The following is a 25,925-nucleotide window of genomic DNA, read 5'->3' as shown; positions in this document are numbered from 1 at the left end:
TTTACAAAATTATGTTTCCAATCTGGATCTTTCTGATGAACTTCAGACCTATATAGCCAACCATCTAACTGACATCTCCACTTACATGTCTAAGAGATCTTTCAAACTTAACGTGGTCAAAATGCAGCTTTTATTTCATGCCCACTTAACCCACTCCTCACCCAATACCTCCCAATGGTACCACCATCCTTCCATTTTCTAAATACAAAAACCTGGGAGTGATCTTTGCTTCCACTCTCCACATCCAAACCACTAGTGAGTTCTGTGGACTCTACTTTCAAAACATTCCAAATCAATCCATTTCTCCCCATGCACCACCCCTACCCCACAACCTCTTGTCTTCCCACATGCCCTCTCAATTCCCCCCATAAATTCATTCTTAACAGAGAAGTCAATAACATTTTCAAATCAGATCATGTCATTCCCTTGGTTAACACCCTCCAAAAGCTTCCCAATATATTAATAACAAAACCCAAACTCTTTCACCTAGCCTAGAACGTCCCACATGAACTGGCTTTGCCTATCTCTCCCACTTCACATTTCAGCCAGTCTCTTGCTCTTCCACACTGGTCCTTCTTTGTGGAATCCTCTTTCACACAGATCTTTGCATGGCTGTCATGCAGATCTCTGCTTCCTGTCACTGAGACCTGAACTTAATTGTCACCTTTCAGAGAGACCCTCTCAGACCATCCATATTGAAGTGGCCAGCCTCCCTGGCCACACTGGCCAACCACAGTCATTCTCTGCCCTCCACCACTAGAATATGAGCTCCTGGACAGTAAAGACCTCATCTGTCTTCATCACTGTTTTATCTCTGGGCCTAGTACTGCCTGGCACAGAATAGCTGCTCAGTAAATACTTGTTGAATGAATGAATGAAATCCACACGTGATTTCATATCATAGACCTAGGTTTAAAACACTACTTTTGAGAAACATGACTAGTGTTGTGGTTTATATTACCAGAATTTACTCATCACATATTTATGTACTAGGAGCTGGAGATGTAATGGTGAACCAGATAGACGGTCTCTAAGCTAGAATTTAGGCTGTCAGGCAAGGCTTCTTACCAGAGTTTTAACTCAAAACCAGCAAATATGGTATCCAGATATTACAGCATGTTGTCCAGGATTCAACTGAACAACAAACGAGGCTTAGAAGTTTGGGCACGTTCCTCCTGCACTCAATTCTACTTGCACAGTAAAATAAACCTGGCTGGGTTATAGCAAGTTTCACTTCTTTGGCTCTAGAATTCACTCCAATAAAATTGAAGTGGCCCGCCTGGATTGTATTCATTGTCAAAAGACAGAGAAATGAACTGAGAAACATCCTGAAAGTCTCTGAGGCTGTAAAGAGACACCTCTGATTTAAACTACTTTTCTGGTGAGAGTGATTACTGTCCCTTTGTTTCAGCAGAATTGGCACCCTGCCCCCTCTGCAGTGGTGAAATCCCAAAGCTATGAAATCATTTCCTTCACATGTGCACAGGATGGGTCAACAACCTGCCTTCAGAGTCAGGCTTTCCAAGTCAGACTGAGGGAGCAGAAGCTATATCTATTTGCATTTAGAGCTCTATGTTTTGATCCTTCAATACTGCTATCATTTCAGCAATGGCACTTTATGACCGAACCTTCCAAAAGGAACTGTGTGGGCCTCTCCCTGTTCTAATCCGTGGATGTGCTTCATACTGTCCTGGCCAAGAGCGTCTTGTGTGCCAGGAGTTCGGTGCTCAGATTTTGATTGCTCTGATTGCTTACACTTGTTGGTGTCCTTCTGCGCTGCTTTTTCAGTGGCCTTATTGACCAGGCTATAGGAGATGCCTCAGATCAGAAGACAACAAGGAGAAAAAAAAAATGTTGCTAAGAACCTACCTGAACCAACTGTAAAAGGCTTTCAAGCTGAATGTAAATTGGTGTGAAGTTGGAAATGGAACTAGCTTTTGGAGCAGCTGGAGTTACAGGGAGAACACAGAAACCCTGGAAACCAAGCCACATCCAGTGAACAGCAACTGGGCCCAACTTACCCTGGGACCGTAGTCTATGCTCACCTAGACTGTATGCTCTGTGAAGGCAGGGACATTGCCCATCTTGGTCTCTAAAAGTACCTCCAACATCTTTAACAGTCTTGGCATACAATACACACTCAATGTGGTGTTGTGGACAGAATGACTGACTGAAGTGGGTATGGCTATAAAGGGGCAACACAAGGGATCTTTGCGATGGGACAGTTCAGTAGTGGTTTCAGTGGTGGGTACATGAATCTATACAGGTGACGAAATCACACGGAGCTACACATGCACACACATTTACGTGCAAAGGGTGACACCCTACAGCTGCTCTTAGAAGGTATCAATGTCATTTGCTGAGAGAATTGGGGGAAAAGGTACACTGGTCTTCTGGACATTTCTTTACAACTTCCTGTGAATCTAGTGATTTCAAAATAGTAAGTTTACAAAAAGATACTCAATCCCAAAGAAGTTTTAAAAGTACAGAAAGAGAAACCTACAAAAGATACGGCAAATAAAAAGCACAATAAGATGATTGACTTCAATCCAAAGGCATCCATAATTACTTTAAATGTAAATGGACTCAATGCTCTTGTGAAAAGACATTTATGCGGTGCCTACCGTGAACCAAGCCCCTCAACAACCTAGGCCCTGCTCCTATGATGCCTGGTGCAGTGAACCAAGAACTGGTCCAAATGCTGTTAATGAGTGCCACCTGGATGAGTTCATAACTGCCAGGAGGTTTGGAGTGACGGAAGACGAAGCCAGAAATGTGGCTGTAGATGACGGAAGACAAGTTGCAAGGAGAATTAATAGGACCGGGTAACCAAATACATGTAGGCCACCAGGGAGAGGAAAGGATTCAGACTGAATCGCAGGCTTCTGGTTTTCAATTACCAGATAATACTATTGTGTAACAGGCTGTCAAGGCCTCATGGAACAAGGGCAAATGAGCTTTCACTGATGACATTCCTTTCTCCTACAGGTTTTTAGCAACTTACATTACTAATCTTGTGCAGTGGTCAATGCAGCTACTATGCTAATTTTCCAGAAAAAGAAACTGGTACTGAGACAGATGAAGTGGCTTGCTCACTGAGTCACAGTGAATCTGAACCCATGGCTCCCCATTCCGTATTCAAGAACGTTGTTTCAAATTATTTGAAATTAAAGAAGAGAGAAACAGAGCCACAGTAAGGAGAGGGTATGTGCCCGTTGAGGTTGGTTGGTGACCCTTCAAGACAGCTTAGGACTTTAGCAGGCAAGTGTTGAAGCTGGTTGCTCCTGCCACACTCTGCAGTTTGCTGTGGGGTTATCTGGAGGAAAACAGCCACGTGCTAGAGCACTTTGAGCACTGTTCTATCACATGGAACTCTCAAAGTTACTTCCTCTGATTTAGCTCTGTATTCCGAAGTTGGATATTTTTGTCCCTTCATGTACAAACATTCTTTGGAGTCCAGAAGACACAGAGGAAAAAAAGGAAAGAGGAATAAGACTTGCTCTTGTGGGAGTGACTGACTTTTCATTTCCTTTGACACCCTTCCTCATCCCTGTTCCTCTGACTATGGACAACTTTCCCCTACCGTGTTTTGCTTGTTCTTGTGTTGCTATTGATATATACTTAGTAGATTCTAGTTACTGTTTACAAAACCTAACAACTCAATTACTGACTGCCACTTGCAAGGCCCCTAGGAATCTTGGATGTGGTCCCAGAACACGAAATGAAATAAAGCATTTGGTAACAAATAAAGATTTTTGGTAACTTCCTAAGACCTGCTCCTCTAAACTGAGCCTCTGTTCTAATCCTAGTAGCTACACTTTGAACGCACTCATGGGGCTTGGGGGGTGTTTATGTGTTGCAAAAGGTAAGCATCATTAAAGAAACAGAAATGTGGTTAATTTTCTATTTTTTTTTTTTTTTTTTTTTTTGCTGAGCTTTACTCAGCAGGGCCCTTTCCCCCTGCCTTCTGCTTCCTTGCCAAGAGGGGCCACAAAAGCCATAGGGTCCAAGGGCAGGGGGTTGGGAATTTCCAGGAGCAGGTTACACACTTCTCTCTGGCCTGGCTCAGCGCCAGTAGCCCTGGGATTGCTGGTGACCTTTCAGCCTGATGGCCTGTAACCTTCTGCTCCCTGCCAGATAGAGTTGGGACTTGTCCAAGGCATGGAATAACTTCCTGTGATTGTCCTGAAGATGGCCTGGCTCATAGGATCTGCTTCCATAGCTTGTCAACAGAAGCAGAAAAGTCCTATATCTCTACAGTATAGTGGGCCTTGGAAGGAAGAATCCTGAGGAGAAATGTTCAGCAAAGATAAGCATGCCAAGAGGGCTGTGTTCAAGCACAGCCACACTACATGACATGGACTTGACCTTCCTCATGTATTGTCAACCAAAGTGCCACTGAATATCCTGGATAGTTTCTTATTTCTTGTGTGGCAGAATCTTAGAGGTCATTAAGACCAGCTAATCAAATTTGCAGGTGTTTACAAACGTGGGAGGGTCACCAGTGTTTGTTAGGTCAGGATTAGGTTGCCAAATTATGGGTTGAAACATATATGGAGCAAACCCAACTCAGGAATAAAGTTGTTTTAAACTCTGGTAAGTTCTGTGATACATTCAGTGTCTGAGGTGCAGTGGAAACATGAAGGAGGTAATCAAGTCTGGTAGGAGGATCAAGGAAGGTGCAATATAGAGGCAGTGACAGCGCAGCTGAGCTCATCAGTTGTGTGAGACCAATGTACTTGAGGGGAGGCTCTTCTAAGCAGAAGTACTTGCAAAACATAAGGATAACCCAAAGTGTTAGGTATAATTAGTGGTGATGTTTACACAACATTATGAAGGTACAGTAGTTAATGCCACTGAACTGTCCCCTTTCACATGATTAAAATGGTCAATATTATGTTACGTCTATTTTCCCACAAAAAAATAATGAAAAAACACCCTCACACCCATGGGTGTCCCCTAGGGACATTCTCCACTGCACAAGCTGAGTGCACACGTGTGGTGGCTCCTGGGATTGTCTCTAAAGGAGTCCATTAACAATAAGAAGATATCAGTACCAGAGTCACAGAAAAACATGAAGTAACACAGATGCCTCAAAATATGCAATAGCAATATTAATAGCTAACATGGATATGCCGGGAATTATTCTAAATGCTTTAGATTAAATCATTTGATGCTCACACAGACCCCATATGAGGTAATACTCTTTTTAGAGCATTCTATACATATGTAGAAAGTGAGGAACAGCGTGGTTGAGCAACTTGCCTAAGGGTGGCCTTGAAATCAGATCATCTGCTTTGATCTGGTTCCTAATCACAATCTATGAGTGATGTCCAGAAGCTGTCATCCACTGACTAGAGCTATGTAGGTCAAAGAGCTTATAGGACATCAGAAGAGTGAGCAGTGGGTGAGGAGTCAAAGGGGAACCTCATTCCACCTGAAGAAAAGCATGAGCTGAATTGACTGGGATTGTGGGAGACTGTGTATTCAGGTGAAAAAGTCTAGGAGAGAAGAAAATACATCATTTTGTAAAAATGAGCTCATAGTCTAGTAAGAGGTTCTCCTATTCTTTTCCCTAAAATACATGAATTTGGAAAGCATTCAGAAAACCTTGTATCTTGTGTTACTGGACATAATACAATCTGATGTTTAATACTGAAGAAAGTCTTTCTCAAATGTCCCAAAAGTGCCTGGTGCCTAACAGGGACTCAGTAAATCTTGCTGAATTAATTAATGAATCCCTATCTCATTCCACATATAATAAAAATAAATTCTTCCTGGATTAACATTTACATTGAAATAAAGAAACAGGCTGGGCGCGGTGGCTCACGCCTGTAATCCCAGCACTTTGGGAGGCCGAGGCGGGGGGATCACGAGGTCAAGAGATCGAGACCATCCCGGTCAACATGGTGAAACCCCGTCTCTACTAAAAATACAAAAAATTAGCTGGGCATGGTGGCGCGTGCCTGCAATCCCAGCTACTCAGGAGGCTGAGGCAGGAGAATTGCCTGAACCCAGGAAGCGGAGGAGGTTGCGGTGAGCCGAGATCCTGCCATTGCACTCGAGCCTGGGTAACAAGAGCGAAACTCCGTCTCAAAAAAAAAAAAAAAAAAAAAAAAAAAAAAGAAATAAAGAAACTGACAGTACTGAAAAAATAGAGGTGGACATTTATGTAATACTGGCAGCTGGGAAGTCTTTCTAACGATATATAAATTCCTAAAAAGTAGAAATGCTTGAAAAACCTAAGTGTTATGTGTGAGTCTAAGGGTGGTAGGGAAGAAAAGAGATGACAGGGGAAGGAGTGAGCCATTCTAGATGGGGTCCCAACACCCCAGGGTCGGTGGGAAATCCAGCAGTCAGCTACAGCTCCAAATGAGTTTTTTTCTGGGTGGCTCATCAGTTCTAAGTAGTCATCTGGCTGGAGGAAGTTACCAAAACCGCTTTTGAGCCCCTGACCAGCACACAACCTTGAGTCAATAGAAGCTGCTCCATCAGAGACCACAGGGCGCCAGTGTTTACTTAAGCTCCTGTGTCAGCGTGGGTGAAGCTAAGACCCCAGAGGGCATCTGCCTGCCAGCTTATCCCCAGGTACCTGGAGAAGAAAAGAACATTCTCAATTTCAACTTGGTTTCATTACTTGCTTGGCTCAAAGCACATCTGCTAGAAGGAAGAACCCGTTATTGTTTATAGTTCCAGACAAATTCTCTTGGTTTCTTCACTGCCAACCCAAAGGCCCTTTCTTTCCTCCTAAGAACACATGTGCAAGTCAGGGTTCAGAAAAATCAGTGAGCACTGGTTCAGAACATGTCATTACTTAGTCTCATCATTAGTCTCATTTTCAATTCAATGTATGAGCACTCAGCTGAATTGAGCCTCGGCGCAAGATGCTCCCTGGTCCCCACTTTCTCTCTCCCTGCCGTAGGCAACACTGCATGCCTCCTCTCCCCTCAAACCCCAATTTTCTCTTCTCTCAGTTCAGGATTTTTCACTGGAATCCTTCAGAAATCATTTTCTTACTTTGTCAAAACTGTACTGTCCCCAAAGGGAGATGAAATCTATAACTCACCTAGGGTATTTTCATGAGTTGGCTGGCCCTTCCTTCTAGATTTTGGATTATTTTCATCTCTTTTGGTGCCTTTCATGGAGGGGAGTTATGCAAACATATACTCAGCAATCTCTATTACTTTCTGCCATCTTTCTCAGAAACCCCTTTTTAAGCTCTGGCAATCACATAAGCCAAAGCAAAAGAGTATCTCATTTAAATTTGTACTGGTCTGATGTCCAACAACGTTGGATGTTATTTTTTATGTGTCGTGTCCCTTTGTGAACGGCTGTGAACCATCTGTGTGACCTGCTGTTCATGTATTTTGCCCATTTTCCAATTGCAATGCTTATCTTTTTCTAATAATTTATAAAGATTACTCATAAAGCTGAAGAATATGAACTGTTTGCTTGCCTCATACGATGTGAAAAACTTTCACATTTTGGTTATTTCCCTCATAAGTTGATACTGTTTTTGAAGTACCTAAAATAGTGTTCAGCATATAGGAAATAGATTATTTGTTGGAGAACTGATTGAATAAATAAATGAGCAAACAGATATGTTTTATTTTCATGTAGCAAAAATCCTGTCTCTTTCTTCGTAGTTTTTCCTCTGCTATCATGTTTAGAAAAGTTTTCCCAACCCCAATATCAGATTGAGATTCAGTAACATTGCCCCTTCTAGAAATTATGTTATTTCATTTTCTTTATATTTAAAAACAACACAGCTAAATTTCGTCTCTCATATCTACATTAAGTGAGACTGATCTATAATTTTCTTTTTTGTACTGTAATCTCCTTACCTAATTTGGTGTCAGGGTCATATTAACATAATACAATGAACCAAAGAAGTTTGCATATTTTTCTGTGCCTAAATAGTTTCAAGAGTATGAGAGTTATATATATTTTTAAATCTCAAGAGATCTCAAATCTAAAGATTTTCTGAGTCAGTTATCTGTCCTGGAGGTAATTATCTGACAATAATTTTCATCTTATATTTACTTACAATGTTGATCAGTCTAACATTTTGGGGGCTAACACTTTGAAGAGTGTACTTTTTCTTTGGCAAGATGATGTTAGAATTCTCATTTGGGGTGAAAATTTGGGTGGGGTTAAATTACTGTTTAAACCTCAGTTTAACTTCTAATTTTACTGTTCTCATGGCCAAAGACCCTAAACCACTGATTTCTTGTTAGCACTAAAAGCCACAATGTAACAGACTGGCTTCTTGTGAAATAGGAACCAAATACTACCAGAACTGGAAGCCTCTAACAGGAAGTCATGACTTAGTGGTGAAATAACTAAAGAAAAGGAGGCATGTGAGGGTACAAAAAAGCAGCCATCCCTCTTTGGGGGCCTAGCTGTCACTTTGCTGCTGTTGCCTTTTAGTAAGTAATAACCAAAGCTTTATCTTAGTCTAGAGCATGGTGACATTCTTATGTGCAAAGAAGGCAAAATAGGCTGAATTACTTGGATAGAAAGTCTACAGTGAAAGGCTACAAATATGAGTAAGTCAAACAAATAATCACAGTGCAGCACGCTAATGTTGTAAATGTTGTAACAGAGGGAAGTGCAGGGCCTGAGAGGGAGGGTGGGAAGGTTTTCGCCCACACACTTTGCAGGTCAGTGGGATGTTCTTATAAGGCTCTACTTGGCAGGAAGACACTGTGTTTTCAGGCACTGGGCATGACCCACAAGGGAAGGAACCCCGACTTTGATGTACTGCATTGCAAGGCCCTGGGGAGACAGCGCTGAGAAAGGAGCTCAGGGAGGGAGACAGACAAGTAAACAGAGGGGCTGCTCTGCAAGGGAAGGAAATTGACTTTGATAGCTGTTTCCACTCTAACGCCTCGCCTTAGCTATGGAGACAGCAGATCTGGAGCCACCCCAGCCAGGGCTTCCCAGCATGCTTTGAGCACATCCAGCCTGACTGAAGTGGGGGCCAACCTGCTATTATGTGATCTGGAAGCCTTCCCCACTCCAAGATTATCAAAATATTTTCCTGTATTTTCTTTTATGTTTAATCATACATGAATGTATATCTAATAAACAAAGCATGAAAAAGAGCTTCTATGAGACATTAAGATAAATATAAATGACGTAATAGAAAAACATGGGCAAAATATATGAATCAGTATTTCACATAAAAAGTAATTTTAAATGAGACATCTTTGTATATAGGATTGGCAAAAATGTTCAAACGTGCGATGGATCCTAATGTCATTTTTCATAATGACTAAAAATCAGAAAGAAACTAAACATCTATCAAAAGGTTGGATAAATTATGGTGTGAATAAGCAACTCCAGTGTACGGTTATATTTTGGCAATCTCGGCATTCTCGTGTGCTGGGATTCTTCTGAGTTCCATTCCCTTCATCCCATTTACAAGTTGGAGTAAAATGAAGAGTAAAGTCTATAATTCCAAAACCAAATTTTCAAAACAATTAAATGGAAACTGTTCACAAGACATCTTTCCAGAATGGAGCCCGTGGGGTAACTGGGGTCTCCCTAACCCTGTTCCTTCCACACACTTCCAAATCTCAGTACATAGCAACCCAATCCTTCCAGGTGCTCAGGCCAAGACACTAGAATTCTTGCCTCCTTTCTTTCTCTTGCACAGAATAACCACTGCATCAGAAAATCCTGCCAGTTCTATCTTCAGAATACACCCCCTCCATGCCCTACCTCAATGGCAGCTGTCTTCGCATCTCACCTGTATCACTGCACTAGCCCCTCACCTGGTCTCCCTGCTTCTGCCCTGCCCCTGAAGCTTGCAGACAGCTGCCAGAGAGATCCTGTTACAATTCTCATCAAATCGTGTCAGTTCTCTTCTCAGAACCCTCTGCTGTCTTCCTCCCTTACTCAGAGGAAAAGCCAAAGGTCTTACTTTAGCCTATAAAGCCCTCCACGGGCTCCCCACCCACTCACATTATCACCACTCTGACTTCATCTGCTCCATCCATTACTCCCTGGGCTGCAGCCAAGCTCACTGCTCTTGGAACATTCCAGGCATGTTCCTGCTTCACAGGCTGTACATAGTCCACCCCCTTCCCTTATTAAGGAGTGGGGTATGCCATTCCCAGACACTTTCAGCTCTCTAACATGCAAGCAAAATGGTCTCTAGTAGGCCAAGAGCAATCTCTCAAACAGGAGCTGCAACTTTTGGAAGTGAAAGATCTCAAAGTGGGGGGAGGAGTTATATATAACTCACTTCATCCTCACAACAACCCCATGACACAGGACATTAGTCAACCTTGACAAGAGCAGCGTAATGTGAACTAAACACTGGATTAGGAGTAAATGAGAAATAGAATCTCACCATTTGTAATCCTTAATGAATTAATTGATTTAAGCATTAACCATCAGTGGCTGCTACAATCACAAAAAGGGAGACAGCCAGATACAATTTTCCTCCTAATGGAAGTACTATAATACCACTTAGGAAGGGTTCATTATATTACTCTCTCAAAAAATAACAACATATTTGAGTGCTGACTGTTATCATCTAGAGCAAGTGGATCCACATACTGCCACCTTCCAATTTAAAAAGAGTAAAATGCTAGAGTTGAAGTTTTCTCTCTGCTTTTCTGTAGTGTGTATGTATTTCGGTGCTAAGAGTGGTTACTCTCCTGAAAGACCTTAAAGTCTTGTACCAGATTCATGATAAAGGTTTAAGGTCTTCATCAAATGCAAGGGCAGGTAGAAGAAGCCAGGATTGGACCTGAGCTACCTCTTGCCATTTAGAGAGCTTGTCCCAAAGCATTTGGCCTGTGGAGGAACCAGCTCACTTCCTTATTTCTCCACCATCGCTCCAGGTTCTGAACTAGTGGATATTTTATATTCTGAGAAAGAGCTGTGGTCTCCAAGGGTTTTTCCCATTAAGACTTCTAACCAGTGCATTTTATCCTCAATCTCACAAATACCTATTGGCAGAATTCATCTAAAACACACACCTCAGGCCCAAAGGTGTAGTTATCCCTTTGGAAAATCGTTGACTTGGAGTCCATCTCATCACTTGGTTGTATTTCTTTCTTTATTAGGCCTGGGTCACTGGTTTTCCTCCCATTTGCTTCTGCACTATTGCGCTTTTAACTGTCATCTCACCTCTTTTCTCTTCCACTGCTGGACTTCTTGCTGTCCTTGCTACCCATTTCTTCCTAAACCATTAATACTGGGAATCCACTTCACCAGAAAGACTCGGAAGCCCCACTTAGACTTCAGGCCCAAGTAGCTTTGTCCAATTTAGCTTTTTCAGTGAGGAAACAGATGTTTGGCATCCATCTTCCTTATCGTGTGCCCCTTGTCCGTTCCTTGCCTGTGCCCTATTGGTCAGAGCCCTGTGAGGAAAGACGGTTGACCGGCATTACCACTGCAAGGTATTTGGGGGTATCCGTCACCTCTACTGATCTCTTCTCTTCTCTCTCTCAGTCTTGCTGACATTTTTCCTCTTACTCTCTAACTGTGGTATCTCCCAAAATTATGCCTTAGGTCCTTTTCTTTCTTACTCATCATACCCTCCTTGGGTAATCTCATGCACCCCCATAATTTTAACTACTTCCTATACCCCAGTGACCAGCAAAACTCCATCTGGAGTCCAGGTCCCTCCCCTAGGCTCTAGACAAAGTTACCCACAGTTACTTCAAACTCGGTATGCCCTAGCCTGAACGTACCAGTCTCACTGACTTGCCCCCAAACTGGGTATTTTCTTCCATGTTCTTGCTCACAGTGCCTGTATGACAGTCAGTGTCCAAAATGATGTGGTGTAAAAAATCAATTACAGGCCAGGCGCAATGTAATCCCAGCACTTTGGGAGGCTGAGGCAGGAGGATCACCTGAGGTCAGGAGTGCAAGCCTGGGCAACATGGAGAAGCCCCGTCTCTACTAAAAAGACAAAAATTAGCCAGGTGTGGTGGCAGGCGCCTGTAATCCCAGCTACTCAGGAGGCTAAGGCATGAGAATCTCTTGAACCCAGGAGGCAGAGGTTGCAGTGATCCGAAATCACACCACTGCACTCCAGCCTGGGTGACAGAGTGAGACCCTGTTTCAAAAAAATAAATAAATAAAAAAGAATCAATTACAAAAATAAATAAAAATAAGATGAAATTCAACAGTAATAACATAGGTCCTATTCCTGGGCTTAAGCAAAACACCAATAGCACAAGGACTGGAGAAAAGATAGCTTAGCCGAAACACAGAGGAAAATTAAGTCCGTTTGACAGGAAGCTCAGTGTGAGTCAACAGTGTGGCGTGGCTGCCAGAACAAAGCTAATGGAATCTCCAGCTGCCTTCTCAGAAGCACGATGTCCAGATGAGCAATGATGGTCCTGAAGGAGTTTATTTAGTTCTGGTACCAGTTCAGAAGAAATATACAGGATAACGGTGAGGGAACAGAACTCTGTTCTATCCTAAGGAATGACTGAGTAAACCAGCAAGATTAGGTTGGATATTTGCAGGGCTCTCAGATTGAAGAAAGAATTAGATGTGTTCTGTATATTCTTTTTTTTTTTTTTTTTGTGTGTGTGTGTGTTCTGTATATTCTAAAGAGGTAACACCAGGACCACTTTCTCACAGTCAGAACTTTCACATGATTATTTGGGCAGCATGTTATGTAACTGGTTACCTGTCATGGCTGGCAAAAATGTGGCCACAGTAGGGGTTGCTGTAACTCATCTTGGGCTAATCACCCTTCTTCACATCCCTACCTACTCCTGTCAAGTTCAAAATCTTTAATATGCCCTCCTCACATACCTTATAATTAAGCAATCAACATTTCCCATTAATTATTTCTCTAAAATATTCTTTTCTTTTCCCCTCTGCTGCATTCACATTAATACCCTGGACTAAGTCAACTTGCACAGGAAAGAAAATTTTGTAAAAGGACATCTTCAGGCCGGGCGCGGTGGCTCAAGCCTGTAATCCCAGCACTTTGGGAGGCCGAGGCGGGTGGATCACGAGGTCAAGAGATCGAGACCATCCTGGTCAACATGGTGAAACACCGTCTCTACTAAAAATACAAAAATTAGCTGGGCATGGTGGCACACGCCTGTAGTCCCAGCTACTAGGGAGGCTGAGGCAGGAGAATTGCTTGAACCCAGGAGGCGGAGGTTGCAGTGAGCCGAGATCGCGCCATTGCACTCCAGCCTGGGTAACAAGAGCAAAACCCCGTCTCAAAAAAAAAAAAAAAAAAAAAACAACAACAAAAAAAGGACATCTTCAAATCCCATCCCAATCAACCTGACTTCCAGAAGCTAAGTGGCAATCTGGAGTAACACTGTCACTTGTTTTGGCCACCCAGCATCTGTACCTTTTTCTAAATTTGGGGAATTCCCAACCTTATAAGTTTCGGAGAGAGAAGTGACCAGCTCTAATTATAGAAGCAAGAAATGATGGATTCTTTCTATTCTGGTCTCCCTTACAATGAAGGTACAGATTCTGATTGCCTTTCCCGACAGTTTAACCTCAAGATTGCTTCTGCAGATCCCACAACAGTGTTTTTTTTAATTTGCCTAATTAAATCATCATCTAGTTACCCGAAATGACATGCCCCCTGAATATAAGGTTTTGGGGAAGTGGGGAGTGAGAAACTGGAGGTTATTATATTAAGTGAAATGAGCCACTCACAGAAAGACAAATATCACATGGTCTCATTCATATGTGAGCACTAAAAAACTTGATGCCGTGGACACAGACAATAGAACAATAGATACCACAGGCTGGAAAGGGTTGGGGTGGATGAAGAGAGGCTGGTTAATGGGTACAAATGTACACTTACATAGAAGGAAGAACTTTTAATGTTTAATAGCAGAGTAGAGCTTTAATTGATACTAACACATAGAATTGATGAATACTTAAGGCGACGAATACCCCAAATAGCATGACTTGATCATTATACGTTCTATGCATGTAGCAAACATATGCACCCCACAAATATATAAAATATTATTTGTCAATAAAAGAACATGAACTCTGGCCACTGACATGGAGAGAATTCTAGAATAAATTTTTTTTAATGAACAGACTAATGTACAGAACATTGTGTATCTTTCGTGTAATAAAAGGAGGAATAAGAAGCTGTATATGTATTTCCTTGTGTTCATTTAAAGAAATACAGAAAAGATTAAAGAAAAAAATTATAAAAATGGTTATTTGAGGGGTAAGGGTAAATAGGGTGGATGAAGACAGAGGTGGGGAATTCATTTTCATTGTACGTTTAAAATATATTTTTTAATTTTTGAAACGTGACTGCATCACCTATTTGATAGCAATTTTAAAAACTAAGGCAAAAGTAGAAGAATTGACAGGAAGATCGGCAAAACTGCCCCAAAACAGACCCAAAGAAGGATTTAAGATTTAGGTTACATTAGCCGGGTGCGGTGGCTCACACCTGTAACTCCAACACTTTGGGAGGCTGAGGCAGGCAGATCACAAGGCCAGGACTTCAAGAACAGCGTGGTCAATATGGTGAAACCCCGTCCCTACTAAAAATACAAAAATTAGCCAGGCGTAGTGGCACGTGCCTTTAGTCCCAGCTAAGGGAAAGAAACCACACATAAAAGGACCACATAGTCTATTATTCCACTTATATGAAATTTCTAGAAAAGGCACATCTATAGAGACAGAAAGCAGATCAGTTGCTGCCTGGGGCTAGAGATAGGAGTGAGAAGTGCCTGCAAATAGGCTCAGGGAATTTTCTGTGGGGCTGGAAATGGTCTAAAACTAGACCATACTGATGGTTGCATAACCGTATAAATTCACTCAAAGTCAACCAATTGTATGCTTACAATGGGTGAATTCTATAGTGTGTGTACGTATACACACACACACACACACACACACCCCTCAATAAAACTGTCTTTACAAACCACTTAAATTTGTGGAAATGAGTTCCCAGGATGTTAAGCCAAGGAAGACAGAATATAATATTGGATCAAGCTAAATGTGTTAATATGTGTGTGTGCTTACCAGAGATTCTAGATTTAATGCATTAACTCAAGAACTAAGTGTTTGCTGATTGATAGAGAGACATCTTTAAGGTTCTGAAAGGAAAAACAAAACAAAACAAAACAAAACAAAATTTAAAACTGTCAACCCATAATTCTATGCCCACTGAAAATATTTTTCAAAATGAGGTAGAAATATACATTCTCAGACAAACAAAACTGAGAGAATTCACTGCCAGCAGACCTAAACTACACAAAATGTTGAAGGAAGTTCTTCAGGCAGAAGGAATATGATAGCAGACAGAAACTTGAACCTACACATTGAAATGAAGAGTGCTGGAAATGGAATAAATACAAGAAACCAAAAGATTAGTGTTTTCTCTTTATTTTAATTGACTGAAAAGATAACTGGTTGTCTAAAGCAAAATTAGTAGTAGTGTATCATATGTTTATGGCATATGTAAAGGTAAAATGCATGACAATAGCACAAAAAATTTAAGAATGGAATTGGAGCCGGGCGCGGTGGCTCAAGCCTGTAATCCCAGCACTTTGAGAGGCCGAGGCGGGTGGATCACAAGGTCAAGAGATCGAGACCATCCTGGTCAACATGGTGAAACCCCGTCTCTACTAAAAATACAAAAAAGTAGCTGGGCATGGTGGCACATGCCTGTAATCCAAGCTACTCAGGAGGCTGAGGCAGGAGAATTGCCTGAGCCCAGGAGGCGGAGGTTGCGGTGAGCTGAGATCGTGCCATTGCACTCCAGCCTGGGTAACAAGAGAGAAAATCCGTCTCAAAAAAAAAAAAAAAAAAAAAAAAAAGAATGGAATTGGGAATATACCAGTGCAATGTCCTTATACTGCTAATATTATAATGATGTAACATTATTTAAAGGAAGTCTCCAACTAAAGATGTATAATTTACACTTCAGGAAAACTGCAAAAAAATGAAGTTATGAAATGTAAGTTAATAGTGGAGATAAAATGGAATAATAAAAAAGGCTCAATTAGCCCAAGAGAAGGCAGAAACAGAGGACAAAAGAAACAAAGAACAGATAGAACAAATGAAAAACAGCTAGCAAAATAGTATATTTTAATATAAATATTTCAATAATCACACTTTATGTGAATGAATTAAATATGCCAATTAAAACAAGTTAAGAATGCATTAAAAAGCAATATGAAACTATATCCCATATCAAACATAGACACAGAGAGGTTAGAAGTAAAACAATAGAAAAAGATACACCACGCAAACACATATTAAAAGAAAGCGGGGCAGCTATATTTAAGTAAAAAAAAAAATAGACTTCAAAACAAGGAATAGCATCAGGGACAAAGCAAGACATTAAATAATGAAAAAGGCTTCTATTCTCCAAGAAGGCATACTAATTCCAAACGTGTGAAACTAGAAAGCGAGCATCAAAATGTGTGAGGTAAAAACAAATACAACTGGAAGGAGAAATGTGGATATTATGGACAAATCTACAATTATTGGATAGAAACTTTCACAATTCCTCTCTCAGTAACTGGTAAAAGTGAACAGAAAATCAGTAAGGATTTATGATTCAGAAGAACTGAATAACATTATCAACCAACCTGGCATAATTAATATTTATAGAACATTTTACCCAATGAGAGAAGAATACGTATTTTTTCAAGTGCTTATGTACATGAAGTGAAACATGTACATAAGCACTTGACCAACATTGTTGGCCATGATGTAAACTTAACAAATTTTAAAGAATAGAAATCATATACAGTTTGTTCTTAGATCATAATGGAATTTAACTATAGATTAAAAACAGAAAGCTATCTAGAAAGTCCAATATTGGGAAATTAAACAAACTTCCAGACAACCCCTGGATCAAAGAGGAAATCTCAGAGGAAAATTAAATAATATTTTTAAATGAATTAAAATGAAAATACAACATATCCAATTTTGTGGATGCACCTAAAGCAGTGTTTAAAAGGAAGACTGGCTGGGTGTGGTGGCTCATGTGTGTAATCCCAGCATTTTGTGAGGCCAAGGCAGGCTGGATCACATGAGGTCAGGAATTTGAGAACAGCCTGGCCAACATGGTGAAATCCTGTCTCTACTAAAAATATGAAAATTAGCTGGGCATAGTGGCGGGTGCCTGTAATCCTAGACACTTGGGAGGTTGAGGCAGGAGAATTGCTTGAACCTAGGAGGTCATGGTTGCAGTGAACCAAGATTGTGCGAGTGCACTCCAGCCTGGGTAACAGCGCCAGACTCAGTCAAAAAAAAAAAAAAAAAAAAAAAAAAAAGATGGAAGATTGTAGCATTAAATGCTTATGTTAGAAAAGAAAGATCTGAAATCAGTAATTTAAGTTTCCTCCCTAAGGAACTAGATAAATAAGTGATTAGTCAGGCGTGGTGGTTCACTCCTGTAATCCCAGCACTTTGGGAGGTTGAGGCAGGTGGATCACAAGGTCAGAAGTTCAAGACCAGCCTGGCCAAGATGTTGAAACCCTGTCTCTACTAAAAATACAAAAATTAGCCAGGCATGGTGGCAGGCGCCTGTAATCCCAGCTACTTGGGAGGCTGAGGCAGGAGAATTGCTTGAACCTGGGTGACAGAGGTTGCAGTGAGCCAAGATTGTGCCACTGCACTCCAGCCTGGGCAACAGAGTGAGACTCCATCTCAAAAAAAAAAAAAAAAAAAAAAAAAAAAAGAAGGGATTAAACCCAATGCAATCAAAAGGAGGAAAATAATAAAGATAAGAGGATAGGCCGGGCGCGGTGGCTCAAGCCTGTAATCCCAGCACTTTGGGAGGCCGAGGCGGGTGGATCACGAGGTCAAGAGATCGAGACCATCCTGGTCAACACGGTGAAACCCCGTCTCTACTAAAAATACAAAAAATTAGCTGGGCATGGTGGCGCGTGCCTATAATCCCAGCTACTCAGGAGGCTGAGGCAGGAGAATTGCCTGAACTCAGGAGGCGGAGGTTGCGGTGAGCCGAGATCGCGCCATTGCACTCCAGCCTGGGTAACAAGAGCGAAACTCCGTCTCAAAAAAAAAAAAAATAAAAAAAATAAAAAAATAAAAAAAAAATAAAGATAAGAGGATAAATTAATGAAACTGAAAGCAGGAAGAAAGTGGAGAAAATAAATGAAACCAAAGGGATGGTTCCTAGGAAATAATGTATAAACTGATAAAACTCCAGCCTGATTGATCAGGAAAAAAAAAAGGAAGACATAAATTACAGTAGCATCATCATAAATGAAAACTGAGGCATCACTACAAATCCTACAGGCATTTAAAGAATAATAAGGGAACATAATGAACAACTTTCTGCCAGTCAATTCAAGAATTTAGGCAAAATAGAGAAAATCCTTGAAAAACACAAAGTAACAACGCTCATTCAAGAAGATACAGATAACCCAAATAGTCTTATATCTATTAAAGAAATAAAATTTGGCCAGGTGCAGTGGCTCACACCTGTAATCCCAGCACTTTGGGAGGCTGAGGTGGGTAGATCACTTGAAGTCAGGAGTTTGAGAACAGCCTGGCCAACATTGCAAAACCCTGTCTCTACTAAAATTACAAAAATTAGCTGGGCATGGTGGTGAGCACCTGTAATCCCAGCTACTCAGGAGGCTGAGGCTGGAGAATTGCTTGAACCCAGGAGGCAGAGGTTGTAGTGAGCCAAGATTGTGCCACTGCACTCCAGCCTGGGTGACAAGAGTGAAACTCCATCTCAAAAAAAAAAAAAAAAAAAAAAAAGAAAGAAAAAATAAATAAAATTTGTAGTTGATAGCCTTCCCAAAAAGAAAAGTATGGGCCCAGACATTTTCAATGGTAAATTCTATCAAACATTTAAGGAATAAGGAATACCAATTCTATGCAACATCTTTCAGAAAATACAAGAAGAGGGAGAACTTCTGATTTCATTTTATGATGCCAGCATTATGCTAATATCAAAACCAAAGATAGTACAAAAAAGGAAAACTGCAGACCAATATCCCCCATGGACAGAGACACAAATATCTTTAGCAAAAATATCAGCAAAGCAAATCCAGAAATATATGAAAAGAATGATATGTTACAACTAACTAAAGTTTATCCCAGAAGTTCAAGGCTGGTTAAACAATCAAAATCAAGCAGCATAATTCGCCATAGTAACAGACTAAAAAATAAAAAACATATTATCATTTTTACAGATGCAGGAAATGCAATTAACAAAATTTAACTCACGAGAAGAAATCTCAGCAAACTAGTAACATGGGGGAACTTCCTCAATTTGGTAAAAGGTGCCTACAAAAAGCCTACAGCTAACATACTTAAAAGGTGAAAAATGGAATGCTTTCCCTCTAAGATCAAGGATGTCTACTCTTGTTATTTTTATGCAACATTTATAGTATTGCAGGTTGCAACCACAGACAAGGCTATTAGAACTAATAGGTGAGTTTAGCAAGGCTATGGGCTATGAGGTCAGTGAAATCAATTGACAAACCAATTCTAAAATTGATATAGAAAAGCAAAGAACCTAAAATAGCCAAAACAACTCTGACAAAGAAAAAGTTTGAGGGCTAAAATTAACTGATTTCAAGAATTATTATAAAGCTACAGTCATTAAACAGCATGTTGTTGGTATAGAACAAATAGATGAATGGAAGAGACTATAGAATCCAGAAATAGATCTACATAGATATGGTAAATTGATTTTTTTTTAATACGGAGTTTTACTCTTGTCGCCCAGACTGGAGTGCAATGGCACGATCTCGGCTCACTGCAACCTCTGCCTCCTGGGTTCAAGCAATTCTCCTGCCTCAGCCTCCCGAGTAGCTGGGATTACAGGCACCCACCGCCACACCTAGCTATTTTTTTTTTTTTTTGTATTTTTAGTAGAGAGGGAGTTTCACCATGTTGGTCAGGCTGGTCTCTAACTCCTGACCTCAGGTGATCCTCCCACCTCAGCCTCCCAAAGTGCTGGGATTACAGGCAGGAAACATTGCGTCCTTCAGGTAAATTGATTTTTGATGTAGTTGCAGAAGGACATCAATGGAGTAAGGGCAGTGTACTAAATAAATAGTACTGGAACAAATGAAATTGGTATGCAAGAAAACAAACCATGATATAAAGCTCACAGTTTTTATAAAAATTACTCAAAATGGATCATAGATCTAAATATAAAATGTAAAATTATAAAAGTTTTAGAGGCCAGGTGCAGGGGCTCACGCCTGTAATCTCAGCACTTTAGAAGGCCAAGGTGGAAGGATTGCTTGAGGCCAGGAGTTGGAGACCAGCCTGTGGGCAACATGGAGAAATTCTGTCCTCTCTACAAAAAATACAATAATTTTCAGGGCGTGGTGGGGAGTGGCTATAGTTCCAGCTACTCAGGAGACTGAAGTGGGAGGATCACTTGAGCCCAAGAGGTCAGGACTGCAGTGAGCCATGACCATGCCACCGCACTCCAGCCTGGATGACAAGGTGAGACCTTGTCCCAAAAAGAAAAAAAAAAAAAAACTTTTAGAAAAAAACAGAAGAAAATCTTCAGGATCTTAGGCTAGATGAAGAGTTGTTAGATTTGACATAAATGCATGATTCACAAAAGAAAAATTGTATTGGGGATTTCATTAACATTTTTAAATTTTAGTTCTTCAAAAGAGAATGAAAAGACGAAACTATGGGCTGCTAGATAATATTAAACATGCAACAAAGAACCTATATCCAGAGACAAAAACAGCGCCTGGTTCTTGGTATTGTTTTAAACACTAAGGAGTTAATACAAGTCCTTAGTGTAGTGCCTGGCACATATAAACCATTCAAGAAAAGTGAACTATTGTAGCTTTATTACTACTGTTATTATAGGATTCTTTAAAATTGGTAAAAAGATACAAGCAAAATGTTCATCAACGAATTGTTAAATTATGTTATATATATATTACAAGGAATATTTGACAGTGGTTTAAAGAATGCAGTAAATCTGTATGTACTAACCTGGAAAGGTGTTCAGAATTGGCGTGAACAAAGCAAGTTGCAGGGCAGTCAGTATAATATGAGCCCAGTTCTGCAATAAGAACATTGTATATTTTCTGGAAAATTTTGTAGACTGGTACTCAGTAAACTGCTAACAGTTGTTATCCCTGGGCTGGGGAGTGGAATGAGAAGGAGAGGAAAGGGAAGGTCGGGGGTAGGGAAATTTAAAGGGGGTCTTCAGTTTTCATTCTATTTATTAACATAAGATTATATTTCTTACTTATAAAACAAAAAATACAAATGAAAATAATTTTTAAAAATACCAATGATAAGAAATAACTTTGTGATTGTGTTAACTGATGGATTCAAGTGGATGCAGTAGAAGCTTACTTTGGACTGAAAAGTTTGCCCAAAACCAGCCAGAGCTTCTGTTTGTAACAGCCAACATTGATGGAGTGCTGCTTGCTGGAAGCACAAAGAACTGAGTTATTGTCCTGGTTGTGCCAATAACTAGCTTTGCTATGCTATTATTATAAATGTTAAACTATAAACTGGAATCAAGTGTTTTTTCTCTGTCTTCCCAGCCTGTAACACAGGCCCTGGTTTGGAGTTAGTGCTCTGTTAATGGGAGGGACTGACAGGAGTTGAATTGAAGCAGCTGTAACAGCCCTGCCCAGGCCCCGACGCAGTGCCACATGATCACCATCTAGTGGTAAAAAGGATTCCTGCAGAATTTAGCTAGGAGATGAAAAAAACTGTCAGCAGAAAAGCATTGACTATCTATGATCTTTCTTAGAGAGTGTTCCCGACCATCAGGGTTTATGCCTTGGAGTGCTGGTAAGATGACACCTCTGGTCACTGCCCCACGTATCTCTAAGTTTCACAATGTGCACCCTTGCCTCATCCCTGTTCTACCCTAAAGGAATGAACCTTGTGTGATAATAAGCACACACACCCATGCCTTTCCAACGTTGATGGAACACTAAAAAACTTCTCTAAGCCAGTCTACTTAAGACGAGATACAAAAAAAGACTTGGAAACCAACTATTGTATAATCTTTGCACTGCAGGCAAAGATGCAGGTGGCATATTTCTGAATCATCTACTGAAACTGTATAGTGAACCTTTAAAATGTCTGTCATTCCAAAGGACAACAAGGAAACCCATCCTGAGTCAGTGATGCAAGCAGTACTGTGTGGCAAAAGCCTCATCTGTTCATGTAGGTGATGGGAGGAGGTGTTCTTCTATTGCCTCCTTTAAGTAGCTTAACAGTTAAGGAAGCAGCTGAGTAATGCAGAGGCCAGGAGGTATTGGACCATGTGATTATGGACTCCTGGACTCAAAAGCAAATGATGTAGGTAGAAACTGGCAGTTAGAGAAGTCTCAGTGTTGATGCAGTCCTGATATTCACTTGCTAAGTGGAACAAGCTTACTCTAAAGCTGTGTTCTGCAGACGGCAGAAATCTTTTCAAAGACCCCTAAGAGAGAAACAGTGTCTAGCCTGCGGTGAATGGGGAGAATCTTCTGGCATACATTCTGGAAGTATTCATACATATTAAAATCTTTTTGTAATCCCACCTCTTTATCCACACAGTATGTGGGAAGAAAAACACTTGTGAAGTTTGGCGAAAAGAAGACAGCAGTTTGAGAACATTGCATAGATCAGAGCACCAGGCAGAAGTACATTTTTGGTGGGCTGCTTTGGATGAGTGCAGACATGGGAGAGTTTTTTCCTACAATGGTGCAGGGAAGTTGCAGAGAAATTAGAAATTACGAACAAGATGAATCCATGCAGCTACTCCGAGCCTAAAAGAAGCAAGAAGTCCTAATATCTATTTATATGTAACTCCCTGGGGACTGAAGTGGTGCTTCCTCATGGCTGGAAAAGACTGAGTAGCAATCAGGTCTGTAAGCAGAATGTTTTTAAGACCGTATCGTGAGGACTCAGATGGAGATAATGAACGTTTGAGGTGTCGGGAGTACATTTTGAAACGGCAATGGAATAAGTAGGAAGATGTGCTCTTCTTACAAGTATTCCTAATTTCATAGTAGTAAAAGTCAATTGTCCTGATGGCACTAAAAAAGCTAGGTGTCAGCATTAAGAAGAAGCTGAAAAGAGTCACACGATGAGAAAGGAGTTAGAATGTGAAGGGTTCCAGACAGCAGTGACTGATGACAGCTGCTAGAGCAGCACTCGTCACTCCTTACGGTCCAGGGGGAATGAAGGCTATGAGTCTCCCTATCCTCTGCCGCGTCCCACTCTGAGAGCCACTACCTGCCAGAGAAAAGGAGCACCCTTTCGAGATGTCTCCCTGCCCGCTCCTGCACAGAGACAGGCGCCTGGGATTGTGGCCCCAACCCGCTTCCCTCCGCTAGAGTCAGCGTTGGTCCGGAGTCCCTGAACCCCGCGGGCAGGCGCCACCTTGCCTCCGGCCCCCTGCCCTGCACAGCGGCGACGCTGGCTCGACGTGCGATTTCGCTTTCCGTCGATCGGCCTCGTCCGCAGTACCGTGCGCGGGGACCGGCTGCGCCTGGCGCGCCCGGAGCCCCGAGGCTTCCCGCGGCCACCACGCGGCCGCTCTGCGGGCGGGTGCCCCGGGACGCGAAGGCCCAGCGGGATGGCGGCGCCCCTACTCACGTAGCGCTGTAGCTTCCTCTCGGGGGGCGACTTAACGAGCCAGCCAGTGCACACTGCGTCGCCCGCACTCATCGTGGCCGCCGCCGCCGCTTCCTCCAGCTGGGCCGGCCGCTCACTGCAGAAGGAAGTCAGGCCAAGGATGCCGGCGGGGCGGACCCAGCGCCCGCCCGCCCAGCGCCGCCCCGAGCAGCCGCTGCGACCCCCGCCTCCGGCCGCGATGGCCCCCAGTGAGGGAACCAACGCCGCCGGCGACCCAAGACGGCGGGAAAAACTGGCAGCTAACCCTGGGAAGCCCCTTCGAGCAAGTGCAGCGCCGCCAGCGGTTGTGCCCTGGGAATCCGAGGCAGCACGTCGCCTGCCACTCTCACGCAGGGTCACGAGAAAGCGCTCGGAAGGACCGAATCAGCCACGCCAAAGCCCACGTAGCACCCGCATCTGCCATGTGTATAGTTCAGAGACGCACAAAAGCAAGGCTCCTCTTTGACTTCCCTATTCCATTTGATTGTGTTTTCCATGTCCCTCCCGCAAATGTCCTTGTATTCAGTGATAAGCTCTGCCGGCTACACGGGCTAACTGTCCGAATGAACCCAAACGAACCAAACTCAAAAGTTAGTGCTTTCCACTCTCTTCTCACTCTAAGGTTTTAAAAGATGGATCTAAACTTGATTGTGGCAACTAATGTGCTGACGACGCTAAACAAAAATAACAATCACGAGCACCTAACACGTGTGACCTTCCTTACTGCCAAGCTAACACCATGCCAGCGATTGTGCTAACCACTTTATAGGCGTTATCTCATTGAATGCACACAAACACCCTGTCAGATGGCTTTTATTATTATCTCAATTTTGCAGGTCACTAAAACGAAAAACAGGATGACAATGTCACTTGTCGACAGCCACACAAGTAGAAAATCACCCATATGCAACCAGAGCTGTGTCAAGAGCCCACCCACTTAAGCACCACCATCTGCTTTTTATGTGCATCATCCATGTGACACTTGCTAGCACCTTCAACAGTATAACCATCCTACTATGCTTTCAGACTAGGTGCTTCAGGGTGATGAGCTAACATGTTTAAACTAGTGGACTCCATCAGCATGAGCACACTGGCTTATAGTGATTTTCTTGTGTCACATTATGTCAGTGTGAATAACGGGTTCAGTAAGTCAATGGATGACAGTGCCAGCAGAAATGTGAATTTTAAAAAAGTGAATCCATGTACAAAATTAGTACCTGGTCAAGTTAGAACCAACTGGTGCACCTTTCAAATGGCAGTCCAGTTGGCTGGCTAGTCCCCCCATGGAATGCTATGTTATTAGGGGTTCATTGTTGGTCTCTGCCTGTGGGCAGCTTGATCACTTAGCAGTGCCTGTGGCCATATCAACTGTGGCCAGTCCCTGAGAGCCTGACTGTGCATTACTAATTCTCTAAGCCTTGCTCACACCTCTCTTAAAAAAAATTCCCTTGTTTATACTTTCCTCATTTCAACCCCTTGAGTCTACCATTTGCTTCCTTTTGAAACCTTGACCAATAGACCTGATCATGAGAAACTCACTATGACACTCTGGGTGTGAGTCCAGGAAATGGTGATCATGCAGCAGCAGGGGCCACAGAGACGTGAGCCACCTGCTCAAACAACTTTCCCATACCTTCCAGACCTGCTTGAGTCTGGTCTCAAATATGCCGCTTCCAATAGAGGACCAAGTAGCACCAAATTTCTCAGAGGCAGCTGAACTTACATGGTTCCTTGGTGCCCCTTGGTCAAGCAGTCAGACTTTGCCACAACCCAGTAGCAAGCTCAAAGCTGGTGGCCAAAAGGAAAATACTTCTTTCGTGGTAAAGGACATAGTTTACTTCAAAACTCTTGGGGTTTTCTGTATATCTTTCTCCTATTGGGACTTTCCAGAGACTCCATGTGGCCTCCCAATGTGTCAAAAGATCTGTGCTTGTTGAATCTACATGGTCATAAGTGTCAAGTGGCATGGACCTGTCACAGAGCCTTTTCTCGCTCTGGATCTCTCCCTGAAAACATGCAACCCTACAGATTACTTGCTGAGTGTATTGGTGTGGCACAATTAAATGTAGCATATGTTGTCTACAAATTTCAAACACCCACACCAAATGCTGTGACTTTCTGAGCGATAAATGGTATGAGGTGCAACAATATGTTGAATAACCAACATGGTCCAGATCATCTAAAAACTTCACTCAGGTTCAGGCTCCTGAGTTTTCATGGGGCTTTTCTCCCACCCTGTGGTGTACTTGTATCTTAATAAATCGTCTATGGTATTCGCTACCTCTTGATCACCAGGTCCAATATGTATGTCATCAGTGTAATAAACCAGCACGATGTTCATAACAATC

At 42.0% G+C, this 25,925-nt stretch overlaps 1 protein-coding gene across 3 annotated transcripts in view; it reads right to left on the bottom strand.

Annotated features, from left to right (window-relative positions):
• Positions 1-24,195, bottom strand: part of GAB3 (GRB2 associated binding protein 3) — a 71,248-nt gene extending 47,053 nt beyond the window's left edge. For 2 of the 3 annotated variants that reach the window (XM_039464169.2, XM_039464170.2), the window contains exon 1: positions 23,560-24,195. In XM_039464169.2, the coding sequence (XP_039320103.1) occupies positions 23,560-23,631 (72 nt within the window). In that variant the 5' untranslated portion in view covers positions 23,632-24,195. Of the gene's footprint in view, positions 1-20,943; positions 23,341-23,559 lie in introns of those variants that run through there. The other variant, XM_074392089.1, reaches the window with a different exon arrangement.
• Positions 24,196-25,925: the final 1,730 nt, after the last annotated feature.

This window comes from Saimiri boliviensis, chromosome X, assembly GCF_048565385.1.
Source record: "Saimiri boliviensis isolate mSaiBol1 chromosome X, mSaiBol1.pri, whole genome shotgun sequence".
Lineage (NCBI taxonomy): Eukaryota > Metazoa > Chordata > Mammalia > Primates > Cebidae > Saimiri > Saimiri boliviensis.
This window is presented reverse-complemented; position numbering and strand designations above follow the sequence as displayed.